Below are 14,287 nucleotides of genomic sequence, written 5' to 3'. Positions count from 1 at the left end.
ATGACTGTTAGGTTAATTGGCCTTTCCAAATTGCCCCTAGGTGTGAGTGTGTGTGTGCATGGTTGTGTGTCCTGTGTGTCTCTGTGTTGCCCTGCGACAGACTGGCGACCTGTCCAGGGTGACACCGCCTCTCGCCCGGCACGCCAGCTGGAGATGGGCACCAGCAACCCTCCCGGGCACCAGGAAAATGGATGGATGGATGTATGTGTTGTTCCTTTGTAAGTCTGATTGCTTGTTTCCGGCTGTTGTCCTGATGGAAAGGGAACCTCTGACCCCGTCTCAAGCGTCGTCCAGCTTCTAACAAGCTTCCTTGCAGGATTGTCTTGCATTCAGTTTCAACAATTGATCCACTAACTCTGACTGGTTTCCATCTCCCGGCTGAAGAAAAAAACATTCCCACAGCATAATCCTGCCACCACTGTTTTTGAGTAGTATTTACACACACACGGCAAGTTACATGTAGACGTTAAAGCTGATTGTTTCTAATCTGACCACAGCGCTTTGCTCCAAGTGTTTGCTACAAGTTTCAAATGGGACATCTTCGCTGCTTTTTCCCCCACAATAGAGGTTTCCTTCTGTTACTTTTCTATAGAGGGCCAGATTTGTGAACTGTACAAAAAAATATAACTATTTTCAACAGATTTACTCACCTTAGTTGTGGTTTTCTGCAGCTCCCCCAGAGTTATGGACCGTCTGGCTGTTTTCTCTGAGTGATGTTTTCCTTGCCCAGTGCGGCTCCACGTCTTGGTAGGTTTGCACCAGAGCCGTGCCATTTTCATTTCAGGAAGAGGGAATGAAAATTTCTTCTTGGATTGTTCAAAACTGTGTGCATCGTTTAATAACCTGAACCTACTTGAAGATTCTCCACAGATTTACCTCTAACCTGTCTGCTGTGTTCCGTTTTCTTTATGAAAATCCTCCAAGACCTTCATGTAGCAGCTGTGTTTTAGATTAAATGATGCAGCTGAGGGGCTGCACAGTGGTGCAGTTGGTAGAGCTGTTCTCTTGCAGCAAGAAGGTTCTGGGTTCGATTCCAGGCCCCGGTCTTTCTGCATGGAGTTTGCATGTTCTCCCTGTGCATGCGTGGGTTTTCTCTGGGTACTCCAGTTTCCTCCCAGAGTCCAAAAACACGACTGTCACGTTAATTGGTCTGTCTAAATTGCCCGTGTGTGTGTGTGTGTGTGTGTGTGTGTGTGTGTGTGTGTGTGTGTGTGTGTGTGTGTGTGTGTGTGTGTGTGTGTGTGTGTGTGTGTGTGTGTGTGCATGGTTGTTTGTCCTGTGTGTCTTTGTGTTGCCTGGCGACCTGTCCAAGGTGACCCTGCCTCTCGCCCAGAACGTTAGCTGGAGATAGGCACCAGCAACCCTCCCGACCCCATTAGGGGACAAGGGTGTAAAGAAAATGGATGGATGGATGTAGCTGATCTCCACTAATTAGGGGATTTCTAAAAAAAAAAAAAAAAGAACTGGTTGTAAAGGATTTTGCAGTATGACTGTACTGACACAGCACTGCCATTTTCCCACTCAAACACTGTAAACCAGTGGTCCCCAAACTACGGCCCGCGGCCCGCCTCCATATTTGGTCCGGCCCCCTAAACAATACCAGGAAGTATTCAGATTTTTTTTCATATATTGTATTTTCCGGTTTATATGTAGATTTTTCTTCAACCACCAGGGGGCTCTTTAGCAGGAGGTGTGCACTGTAAACTGTGGGTGTTTTGTTTTGCATGGCGCATTGCTGCCATCTGTTGGACTTTTAGGGAACTGCTGGAGTTTTATATTATGTAATCAGTACGGTTGGTGGCATTCCGGTTGAGTTCTTCGAAGCAATGCCTGTAAGTAGCAGTTTATACTTCAAAATGAGCCTTAATGATAACATATGATAAAATAAGTAACTTGTTTATTGAATTAGTTTTGGAAATACCTGCGGGCGATTTGATTATGTGCTACGTCATTGCTAACTAGCAGGCTGCTAAGATTTCTCAGGTCATTACATAGCATTGCCGCTCATAGCGGCAATACTATGATACTTGTACTTATAACTGATACTTATAAGTACAAGTATCATAATGTATGCATCTGAATGTAAAAACACTTCTGTAAGCTGCTCTGAGCTCATCCTGAGTTGTTTGTGTTTTGACAGTTTCACTCCATTCTACATGGAAATAAAGGAAGAACTAATTAATCCTGACTCGTGTGAAAGGAGTTTGGCTGATGGTTAGTTTTGGTACAAGACACCATAGCGAGACCATTACAAAGTGAATCAAAATTGGAAATAAAAGAAGAAAGCGCCCATTAAAACGGAATTAGGTTTTAATAGGGAATTGAAATTTGAGAATGTTGTTGATCAGTTAAATAGCATTGAGGGGAAATGCTATTTAACAGTTTTTTAAATAATACTGGGATCATTATGAGAATTTGAGGTGTAGATACTAGGATCCAGTAGATGGCAGTAGTGCAACAATAATGGATACAAGCTGCTGTTGAAATCTAAAGAAGAAGGCACCCATTTTCTTTTAGCACATGCTAGTAGCAGACACGAAGGATGAGCACTTTTACTGTTACAGTTACCGTCCGGAAACGACCGTAATCAGTTCTGTTAAATCTAAACTTGGCAACTTTTTCTTTTTCAACGTAATAAATGTGATATTCAATTGACCTGTTATGACTCAAATTTTGACTTTCCGCCCCCCTCTGCTGCTGCTGCATCGTTGTGGAAAACCTGGAGCGGCAGAGATATCTGCGGTTTATATGTATGTTTACTGGTTAAAAAAAAACTTTGGGGTTGTGGTTTATAGTCCGGTGCGGCTCATAGTTAGGAAAATACGGACTATAATCCGTCCTGGATTTTTTTCTGTGAAGAACCCAGAGAGGTTTATTTGGTTATTGATTTCATTTATAGTGTTATTATTTATTTCCTGATTTTTGTTCTGCGAAGAACCCAGAGAGGGTTATTTGATTGTGCTTTCTGGAAAACAATACATTACAATACAAGCAATCGTCTCACTTTTTCTGTTACAAACTGACTCCGGCCCCCGACCAGAGAAGGAAAACGTTATGTGGCCCTCACAGGAAAAAGTTTGGGGACCCCTGCTGTAAACTAAATGTTCCATATGCATTTTTGTCTAATTATAAATATGAACAAATATAAATCATGTTTTGTTCATATATTGTTCTTTTAGGGGTAAAGAACACCAGTGTTAAAGTTACCTACGTCCGGAGACGTGGTAGCTGTTCCGTAAAGCTAAAATTGACACATTCACATAAACACAACAGGTAGTTTTAACTCACAACTAACTACCAGTGCATTTGACTGTGCCGTAATTGTCTATGGGGGAAAAAAACAAACAAAACAAAACTTGCAGGTTACTTCATTGTAGCTCTCGATGGTTATTTATAAATTTTAAATGAGGAATCACACTCTCACTGAACAAACACAAAAAAGAGGAAACAGCAAACAAAGAGCAGGCGAGCGTCTCATGAAAATGAAAGAAAGTTTTCTTTACTACATTTAGTATTTGTTCTTTCTCTGTGTTTGAAATTCATGTGTCTTCTTCTTGTGGCTCAAAGAATCAGTGATTAAAATTACAATGCATTCCGGTTACATATACTTTATTAATACAAAATGTTTACATGTTACACACTTAACAACTGACAGCAGCATATTCTTGCATCCTTTTTTTCGGTTGCTTCCATTGCTTGGCTCAGTAATCTTCTTCTGCGACAGGTTTACGCTGAGGATAATAAAATTTTTTTTAAAAAGTTAGATTTAATGTAATGACTAAAATATAAATAATACAAAAAAATCATGATGTCGTTAATATTTCGAAACCAGTGGTTCTACAAAAACTACGGCTTTCAACTCACAATGTAAAGATGGTGCTTCCTATTAGGCCAATCAAACATGAAGACAAATAAAACAGCATTTCTAAGTATAAGTAAAAATCTCATACAGTGGCACAAATTTACCAACCACTGATTAAAAATGTGATTCCCATTATGACCAGCAGAGGTCCCTATAAATCCACGTGAGATTTGGACATGAGCAAACTTACCTTGGCTTTGCCGCAGGTTCTGACCTTGTTGCCTAAGAAGAAAAAGAAAATATTTCTCTCTTTTTAAATTTGTATCAAAATCAAAACATCAGTTTATGGAAGCAAGGCAGTAGCCAAGCCCCATAAACCGAATATTAATATTTTCCGGCTGCCTTTTAACTACTTAAAAAAAATAAAATAAAATTTAAGCCAATGAAGTCTTTCCAGCCAAACTCTGACTGAAGGAATCCAGATTCAACACTCGCATATGACTGTTCTCGTTTTCATTATATCTCTTTTAGGGCCCAATCATGCAAACCTGAAAGGCTCAGACATAAGTTTGAGAAAGACTTACCAAGCAACAGAACAAGGGAAAGGAACACGACAACCCCGGCAAAGATCAGTCCTCCAATACGCAGAGTTTCATAGTCTGAAAATTTGCACAGAAAACATCACCAAGTCATCACAGTTACTCATAAGGTCTGTGACTCTAACCCGGTAGTCTACTTTTCTCTTTTTATGCTCAATAATCCTTCTGTTTTCCTTTAATTATGCCTTATAACTCATGCTGGCAATATATGCAGCACACTGTTCTACTGTCAAATGTAGATTTCCAGGAAACAAGTACTCACCGTATGTAAAGTCTGCATCCCAGTCAGTTGCTGCTTCTGAGCGGAGACAAGGAAAGGACACAAGCAGAAAACTTTAAAACAATTTAAAAGGACGTTTTTAAAGTGACAATATGCCAGGTTGTATTTTACTTTTTAAGTAATCTACCACTTGTTAAGCATAAATTAACTTGTTAGATCAAATGAAGCTGCCAATATTCACACCTGATTGCTACCAGAACTGTAGAATCACAAAAAAGTTACATAAATAGAAACTTTCTGACAACATAATGGGATAAAAAGACCTCACAAAGCACGACATCCTGGGGATGCTGTGGTGGCGCAGGGGCAAAGCACGACCCACGTATTGAGGCCTTAGTCCTCATGGCGGTGGTCACAGGTTTGATTCCCGGCCTGGTGACATTTGCTGCATGTCTTCCCCCTCTCTCATTACCCTGTTTCCTGTTGAACTACTTTCAAATAAAGGCCACTAGAGCTAACAAAAAAACGCAAGACATCACGCCTCCATCTGAAGAAACTTCATAAGGTCAGAAGAGTTCGCGATTCATTCAATAAGAATTTGAGCAAAAATATGTCCATAGAAAGGGTTTGATGCAAAAAAAAAAAAAAAACGCAGCTTCACAAAATTACTATGAGGGCCATCCATCCATCCATCCATTTTCTTACACCCTTGTCCCTTAGTGGGGTCGGGAGGGTTGCTGGTGCCCATCTCCAGCTAACGAGAGGCGGGGTCACACTGGACAGGTCGCCAGTCTGTCGCAGTACTATAAGGGCACTTTTACCAAAAATAAAAAATAAAAAAATCTTGATAATCTGTAAGACTTTTGAGGATTTTTGAAACCTGGTAAACTTACAATAATTGATGCAATGCTGAATTTTGCTTTCTAACATAAAATCTTTTAGCAGAATGTCTATTCTTCATTTGGTAAAATAAAGGTCAAGCCCACTGGGTTGTGCAGCAGGATAATGGTCTAATGCACATCAATATAGACCTACCTCTGCTTGTCAAAGTCAGGACTTAAATCACATCAAGATACCGAGGCATTAACTTAAATAGGTGTTCATTCTGACAAAAAAGAAACTTTCATTGCAGCAGAATTAACACACTTTGATTGGACAAAATATCTCACACAGTGGTGCAAAACAAAAATGTCCACTCTCTGTAAAGGTTTAACGGTAGTTGTCACCAACAAGAGTTGGCAGATTCAGAGGACTATTACTTTTCCACATAAGGTTTTAGTCAATTCATTCATTTGGTTTGTCTAGAAACTCACTTTATATTGAAGTGTGAAAATAAGAAATCCAGCTCAGTGTATAGTCTAATTATACAAAAAAAATAATACAAATCACTGACTGGGATCTTTTCTGTTAAACAAAAAAGGCAGTGCAATGCTACAGGATGCTCACATGTTTCTGTTCACGCTCAAGTTTCAAAGAAGCAGAATGAAAAATGGACAGTAGCTTGTGTGTATACACACCATACTTTAGGAAGGTGGGATTTATTAGTTTGCAGATGTTTGTCGCCCTGAGAGAGACTGTGATTGCGTAATTGCACGGTGTCATGCTTAAGTGTTTTTCCACTTACTGTTATCAAGTGGTAATGAGCAGCTTCACTCACCTTTTGCAGAAGACATGGTGTTTTGTCTGTGCAGGTTCTCTTGACTCAGCTGTACAGACAGAAAGCAGAAAGTGACCAAAACTTTGACAACAAACACATACCACATCTGGTGGGCCGTCAAAATCCAAAAGATGAAGTCATTTATTGCAGTTCTTTGTCATTGTTGCCGAGTATTCACAGCGGATTTGATGTCTGAACGCTTTTTCTAGCGGTGAAGGTGAAAGTATTTTATTTAAGATGGCCTTCATTTTAAAGTACGCCTGAAGAACTGCTGAAGTTCATTAATTTCAGCTTCTTTATTTTAGATGAACGCTCAATGAAAGGCACAGAAACTCTATACGGTGTGTGTTCTGACAAATTGCCTCATTAGGTTTCCTGCTGCAGCCACAATGTGACTGCCTTGATCTTTGCTGGAAATTTAAAGAGGCTAATGGTATTATTGATCTTTTACTCTCCATTCCTTCTACCATTACCCTTGAACCACACACACACACACACAGAGAGAGAAACCCTTTTCATTCAAGCTCCATCTTTTGACCTATAATCATTAACTCCCACAGATTAACAGACTAACATTTTCCTTGGCTGTCTCTCCTTTCAGCTGAAACACGCCTCACTGAATTATGGACTTCACTGCTATATGTATTATGTGTCCTGGCCTTTTCCATCCACCAGTGAGCTTGAGGACGTTCACCAAGGGGAAAGAGGTTACTCATTAATGCATTATGACTCCGATGTTCATTAACCTTGAACCTTGAACAGTCAGACAAAAGTAATAGACGGAGTATGAAAAACTGTCTGTGCTTTCCGCGGTGTTGACACAAAGTGACTTTAACAAAGACGCACAGTAAAAACAATCTCTAAAAAAAAAAAAAGTGAAATTGATAAGAACATCCAAATGAAGTAATCTAAATGTACTTTTTAACTTATACACCTATTTAACGTGTATCACTGGTTTGGATAAAATTCTTTTTACATACAAACTGCATCTTTTTCCACACAAAATATGATGTCAACTTTGCTAAGAAAGAAGCTTTACCCTTTCTTACACAGTTGTAATATACACTACACCTGTGAGCACCATAAGTACGAATCTGAAATAATTTTCAGTGACAAGCACAGTTTATGATATATTCTTACAAAACAAGGAATAACCTACCTGAGCTGCTGAAGGTTCTGTGTTACCTCTGTCTAGGTGTGTGTGGGCAGGTGTGGGTGGTCCTGTCTGCAACCCATCTTCCAAACTTACAGATCCACCCCCTTGCACACACACACGCACACCCCCACACACACACACACATGCACACACACGCACACATACCTACACACCCAGACATACACACACATACAAGTTTTCCATTCCTTCCACCATACTTCAGTGCAACTGCTTGGTTACATATTTACAGTCTCATAAACTTAGTGCAGACATAGCGGAGAGGCAACCTTTGGAATCGTGAAAGAAAAAAAGGAGGAGGTTACAATCTACGTTGTTGGAAAAGAAGCCCCTTCCACACGTGCTGCTTCAAAGCTTTGACAATGAAACAACCTTGACTGACATTGATGGAGGGTCGGTGTCGTCTTAATGCTTTCAAGCATATGACACTCTGGAGAAAAGGAGATGTTTTACAGAAGAAGAAGAAAAAAATGAATAAAGGCACACTCGGTCTTTGAACACACTTTTATTAAATTATGCCAAAAGCACCACAGGTTGCTACACAACAAGGCTTTATGCAGGAGATGAACACAGCAGTAGTTGTACAGCAGTCTGTTCCCACTCTTTGCTTTAGCTCGCGTTTAGCTACTTTTAATACAGACTGGCACAGAAATAACACACAGCTTTTGAGGTTAAACCTCTCAAACACAGCATCCACACTTAATCTTTCAGAGAATGTGTTGTCATTTGAAAAAAAAAAAAAAAAACAGTGACAGAGGAAAGCAAAAATAAAAACAGGAAAAGAAGACTTCCCCCGCTTTGAAGAGCTTGCAGCGCTAGCGACTGCAAGTGGAGGGGAAGCTAATCACTGCCTGCTAGAGACCAGTTAATCCCAGTGGAGCCAGTGACGCAGCAGTGCAGTAGATATGTGGAGAAGAAAGGCAGTGACACAGCTGATGTGTGAGCTCTCTCCACTTCGGGTGGTTAAAAAAAAAAAAAAGAAAAAAAACACACACACACACAACAGTGGAGGAGCCCGTGCAGATACCTGCGAATCCCGCTCAGAGAGCAGCGCTGAGATTGTCTTGTAAAAGGCTAACCACGTCTACATGGAGAGATGCACAACCAGAGCAGATGTGATGCGTTCACAATCCTGCACGCCAAACAATACACACCCAGGGCCGGACTTAAGAAAGAGGGGGACAGAGGCAGTAGCCTGGGGACACTGCATTTTGGGGGTTGTTGTTAAAGATGCAGAATCTAACTTTTAAAAACAAAACATGTTTCTTTACATATTTAATAAAACTGTCATCATGTTTTGATATTATAAAACAGTTGATCTGTGGAAAAAGTTAAGCTCCTCTGCCTTCTCCGTGAGGTCCTACTTCTACCTGCAAAAATACGCCAGCCAGTCAGAAACATCCAATCAGAGCCAGGAGGAGCACTGTCAATCACCTTCATGTATGTGCTGCTCACACCCTTCTTGTTATCTGCTTTGCTGCAGCTACTTCCTGACAATGGACCTTGCCGTGAACATGCAGGCTAGTAAGCATGACCACCAATTGATGGCGGATAAACAGTTTTCCTGTAATTATCAGCCACTTCCTCCCCGTTAGCGTAGCTGCAGCTCATACATCAGAGTGATTGATAGCACTAAGACATTCCTGCTGGCTCTGACGGAGCAGTGCATTTCTGCATTTGGCAGTAGGACCACAGCTCAAGCATAGGTGGTGTAATATTTTGGGCCAACACGTCTCTTTTCAGCAGACACAGCTTACATGCCTGTTCAAAAATACTTGCTGACCTCTCAGTTAGGTTTTATGGTTAAGTTTGTTTTGATTCAACTGAATCATACAATAAAATTTGATTTCATACAATATAATATAGGGTCAAGTAAAAAAAAAAAAAAAGAAGATTTCCAATGGATAACGATTCAATTATTTAATTATGTTAATTGACTTAGAATTTCAACACAATAAACTACACTCAATAAACTATATGCTATGCAACATGTTAGTCACAATAAGTATGTTTTTTTTTTTATTTCATTCATAAACATTACTTTAATCTTTCACTGGAACGGATTTACCCTGTGGGCCCACATTCTCCTAAATCCAGCCCTGCACACATGTTCACCCAAACACGCCTAACCACTCAAACACACACATAGATCTCGTATATTTGACTAAATAGCTCATATGTAAAGTATTTAAATTTAAATACTGTATATATGCATATATCTTATCATATACATATGACAGTTTGTTTTTTTTTTCCCTCAGGACGGCTGAGAAAACGAGCAACAGATTCACGAATCCTAAAACCTAAAGTCAGTTAGTAGAAGAACAACGAAACATCTGAACCCACAACACTAAAAATATCTCGAGAATTTATAAGACAAACTTGTGCCAAAAGATGCCACAACAAACTGCAGTGAAAGACTGTCACAGAAAAGGCACAGCATTTGACAAGAGCACTGAAGGACTATTCACACACACACACACACACACACACACACACACACAAATGAACACCTGGCAAAAGATCTACTCACTTGTTACATTTTTTAAAAACGTTTACACCTTGTCCTCACCCTCCCGTACAACTAACTAGAATAAACCTCACATAATTTTTTTTTTTTTTTAAACATTGTTGTTGCTTCCTTTCAGAAACCGCTCCCGTTGCCTCAGTTTTCTGCTGGAGTCTCTTTGGCAGCCGCTGCAGCTAAAACAGGTCAGAAAAATAGGTTTTAGATTCAGTACAGTAGAGTATGCCAGCTACCATGCAGTGTATTTATAGTGTGGGAGATTTGCAAAAAGTAGCCCACGACTTGGAAGGAAAACAACACTTTATTTGTGCAAATTTAATAAACCAAAATGCGAAGAATGTGTCATGCATTCGTTTTCAACCTCGTTTTTACTGATTATTCTTAGATAAGTCCAGAACAACCATTTGCTTCATATGTAACGAATAGAGTTCACCTGCATGTAGCTGAATTTCAGTATAAACGAGTTCCTTAAAAGGACCTAGAGAGGTTTACGTGAACAAACAGCGTCACGAGAAAACGTGTCAGACAAGTCGGGAAGAGTTAAGCCAGATTTGTGTTTTAAAAATATATTCTAAGCTGTGAAAATCCAGCAGAGCGCTGTTTAATTATTCAAAAATAGAAAGGAAATGAGAAAATCTGCAAAACTACCAAGTCTCCTGATAAATTGATAGATCAGGCAAGAAAATAATTAGAAACAGCCAATAGGCAGTGGGGGAAAAACAGTCACGCGCTCTACTAATCTTTGCTTTGAAGACAAGTACTAAGAGGAAAGGGATTGCTGAAAGAAAGCATAGGAAGGCATAAGAAAGAGGATCAAGTCAATAAAGTCTAAAACAAAATAATACATTGAAATTTGTGGCCATTATGGGACAAAAATGTGCACATCTTCCATTAGGATTAGTTCTTAATAGAGAGGAAATTAAATTGTGTATACAAAAAAAGGCACCACCAGCTTGGATTTTCATCATGTTAAATTTTTACTTTGTCAATAAATTTGGTGAAGTTTTAGTCTTAACATCTGACAGAAATAACTTTAACCTAAAGTAACTCAGGTTCTAACAAGGACTTAGAGTTTTTACAAGTCCAAAGTGTCACCACTGGGACTGCTTCAATTGAATGTGCTTTGAAAGTAAAAAAATGGGCATGTCTGAGGTTAGCTTTAGAAAATGATCAACTGACATTACTCTGTTCTTATTGCCATTATGAGGAGCCAGGTTATCACTCAGCAGACTTTTACTTTATTTATTCACCACTTTGCAAAGCTTGAAAATCGCCCTCACAAAGACTTTCAGCTCTCTTAAAGTAAAAAAAAAAAAAAAAAACAACAACAAAAACATTCAGATAGAATTTTTAATGGCCTTTGTTGGAATATGAGACTGGCTAGAATACACATTAGTAACATTTACTAAAATGGTATATCATAGCAGTAGACATGACATGTTGAAAGCTAAGCAAGCAAACTAATGTTAAAGAAAAGGGGTTTGCTAAATTCAACACAGAATTTGCTATGTGTATTCTGTTCGCTCTCAAAGGCATCAACGTATATTTATGTGATTGTTACCCTTGGTGACAATGAGGTTCTCCTCTTGTGCCTCCTCGTCTCCAGGGGCCCTGCAGAGAGAGTAATGGTAGACAAAAACGTTAAAGGTCTGTCACGACCAAGTCTTCTTCTTCTTCTTCTTCTCTTCAGCTCAGCACAAGCTCACCTGGGCTTCTGTTTTCCTCCACAGCGGCATCGTCGACCTACAAGCAGACACAAATCATTGCCTGATCTCTAAATATGTCATAAGAATGACATATCTCTTACATTATCATGGTTACAAATGTAAAGAAGTGCTGATATAATTACGAGGACATCCTGTGAGACCTTTATTCTTTATTCTGTTTGAAATTATTTTGAGTGCCTGCAGATGTGATCAGACAGAGGAATCAGAAATCTTCTTACTGAGGATTAGAAGGATGCCCAGCATAAACAGGATCACAGCAAATGTCAATCCCCCAATTCTCAAACTTTCATAATCTGAAGAAAAAGAAAAAAAAAGGCAATAATTTATGCATCTTGTAAAGAAATGTAGTAGCTATTGATTTCATACATGTGTCTGATAACACTTTGGTCACTCTGGATTTTCCAAGTCATCTGCTGTAAACTTACCGTAAATAAAAGGATTTTCAGCCACTGAATGCTCCTCTGTGAACGTAAAGAACAAAGAAAATCTTACAGGACAAACAAAAATATGTGCTATTCTCAGTTACATTTTAAATACATTTCGAAGTAATTTAATGATATCTCTTAAAATACACTTTTAATGTATTTCCCACCTGTAGTTGAACTCATTTAAGGAAATTGCCTTAAATACAAGTGTATTATGCATATCAGCCAGAACATTCATCTCAGAGCACACTCCTCCTTGTGGCTGCTGTGCCCCCTACAAAGGAATTCTGGGAATTGCACATCGGACCTCCTGCGGTTTTCGTTCTGCAGCGGCTTTACTTCTTGCCAGTCTTCCATGAATCCTTTTACAGATTCTTCCACCAAGCTGTGGATGTCTGCAGCTTCGAAAAGGTTCCTATTGGCCTGATGGCTGCTTCTCTTTTTAATGCTTTCCTGCTCCAGCCGTCGGTTTGATAGCTTCCCAGCTGAAACATTTTTCTTTTCTTTCCATTTTGTATAATGGATTGAACTGCACTCTATGAGATGATCAAAGTTTTATAGCCTAACCCTGTTTTAAACTTCTCAACAACTTTTTCTCTGACCTACAAGTTTTGTTCTCAGACTTTATGATGATGATTATGTTTGATCACCTGTGGCCGCCATTCACAGATGTATTTATACTTAGATTAAATTACACACAGCGGGATTGTATTTTCTAAACGCACGGCTCATGACGTCAGATTATTGTACGGGATTTTAATTTGGAGGTAAGTAGGACAAAACTAATTATATTTCATATTTTCATTGGTGAAAACATTTTTAATCATATATATTTACTTCCACTTCACAATGATGAACTGTGATTTTCTCTTTCTTGTTTCTTTCAAATAACAACAACAAAATGGCGTGTAAAAAAATCCAAAAATGTTCCTAAAAGAGAGCAGGGAGATGCAGAGGCTTATCGAGTCTTTACCCCAAAGCTCGCCTATATTTTCTAGTCTACTTATTCTACTTTAAATCAGCTTATCACCTGAAATCCTATGAACATACATTTAGATTTATGGCTGTAATGTTATAAAGTAAAACAAGTTTAAGAGGAATTAATCCTTTCCAATACATTGTCTTCAAAGCTAAATTTTCCTTATTTTGAACTTCTGTTGGACTTTGACCAACATAAACATTTTTTTTCCTACTAAAAACAAGTTAAAACCAGTATAAAAAAACTGCCCAAGTCCAAAAACACACAACAGGAACAACGTTGGAGAGGCTCAAGAACAACTGATCAAGATCAACAAGTTCAGCAGTTTTAATTTGGCCAAAAAATAAATAAAAAAATCACTAATTTGGTATTGATATTTTTCCCACTGTTTACTCTTGTGCACATGTCCTTATGGGGTTGATCTAGAAACCAAATGTTCAGTTTTAACCCCGTTAGTAAATGCAGGGCACTCACCCATAACATTGGGGTCTGATTCAGCTGAAAAGCACAGACAAGATGAGGAGATTAGAGGAAGACTGAAGGAAAAAAGAGGCAACACAGGAAATGAGTTGGAAATGACTTGGTGTATGTTTGTTTTCAAAAGTGTCTCAAAATGGCACAGGTTATATTTTTAAGCAGAAAAAGACTATTTTATATATATGCTAAGAGGCCTCACACATTGAGTGGGTGAGCCAGTGTGTACATCTGACTCATGAAGCCTTCAGGTGGTAATTGATATTTTTGCTAAACATCTCACCAAGGCTGGCTTTGCTTTCCCCCCCAAAGCAACCCTGTCTTGCCCAAACAGCGCCTCCTTATGGGTGCTTTGTGAACGTGCAAGCGAGTTTCGTTTTGGTAAGCAGGGGAGCACTTACCGGCTACACACACCAGGAGTGAGGAGAGGAAGAGCAAAACCGTTTCCATGGCAACTGTTGACAGAGTAAGAAAGAGTGAAAGGGAGAGAAGACGTAAGAAACTCCAGTGAATGAGGTAAAAGCACACTGCTACAACCATATATATTTGCATATGTCTCTAGGAAAAAAAAAATTTTGATAGTTTTCGCGTTAACGCTTAAGGCGTAAATTCAAATTTATAATCAACAGGAACCAAATGACCCATCGTCAGCTGCGTCCAAACCTCTGGAGGATGACAGATGTTTAAAAGCCTGCAGATATAT

General features: G+C 39.2%; 1 protein-coding gene across 1 annotated transcript in view; it reads right to left on the bottom strand.

Annotated features, from left to right (window-relative positions):
* Nucleotides 1-7,938: 7,938 nt before the first annotated feature.
* fxyd6 (FXYD domain containing ion transport regulator 6) overlaps nucleotides 7,939-14,287 on the bottom strand; it is a gene marked incomplete at its 5' end in the record, with an annotated part of 7,991 nt that continues 1,642 nt past the window's right edge. Inside the window, 7 exons of the mRNA XM_017308343.1 lie at nucleotides 7,939-10,155; nucleotides 11,541-11,590; nucleotides 11,686-11,722; nucleotides 11,925-11,999; nucleotides 12,132-12,167; nucleotides 13,585-13,608; nucleotides 13,986-14,039. Coding sequence (XP_017163832.1) covers nucleotides 10,118-10,155; nucleotides 11,541-11,590; nucleotides 11,686-11,722; nucleotides 11,925-11,999; nucleotides 12,132-12,167; nucleotides 13,585-13,608; nucleotides 13,986-14,039 — 314 coding nt within the window. The remainder of the gene's footprint in view (nucleotides 10,156-11,540; nucleotides 11,591-11,685; nucleotides 11,723-11,924; nucleotides 12,000-12,131; nucleotides 12,168-13,584; nucleotides 13,609-13,985; nucleotides 14,040-14,287) is intronic.

This window comes from Poecilia reticulata, linkage group LG13 (genome assembly GCF_000633615.1).
Source record: "Poecilia reticulata strain Guanapo linkage group LG13, Guppy_female_1.0+MT, whole genome shotgun sequence".
Lineage (NCBI taxonomy): Eukaryota > Metazoa > Chordata > Actinopteri > Cyprinodontiformes > Poeciliidae > Poecilia > Poecilia reticulata.
The sequence above is the reverse complement of the archived record's forward strand: the minus strand, read 5'-3'. Positions and strand labels throughout refer to the sequence as shown.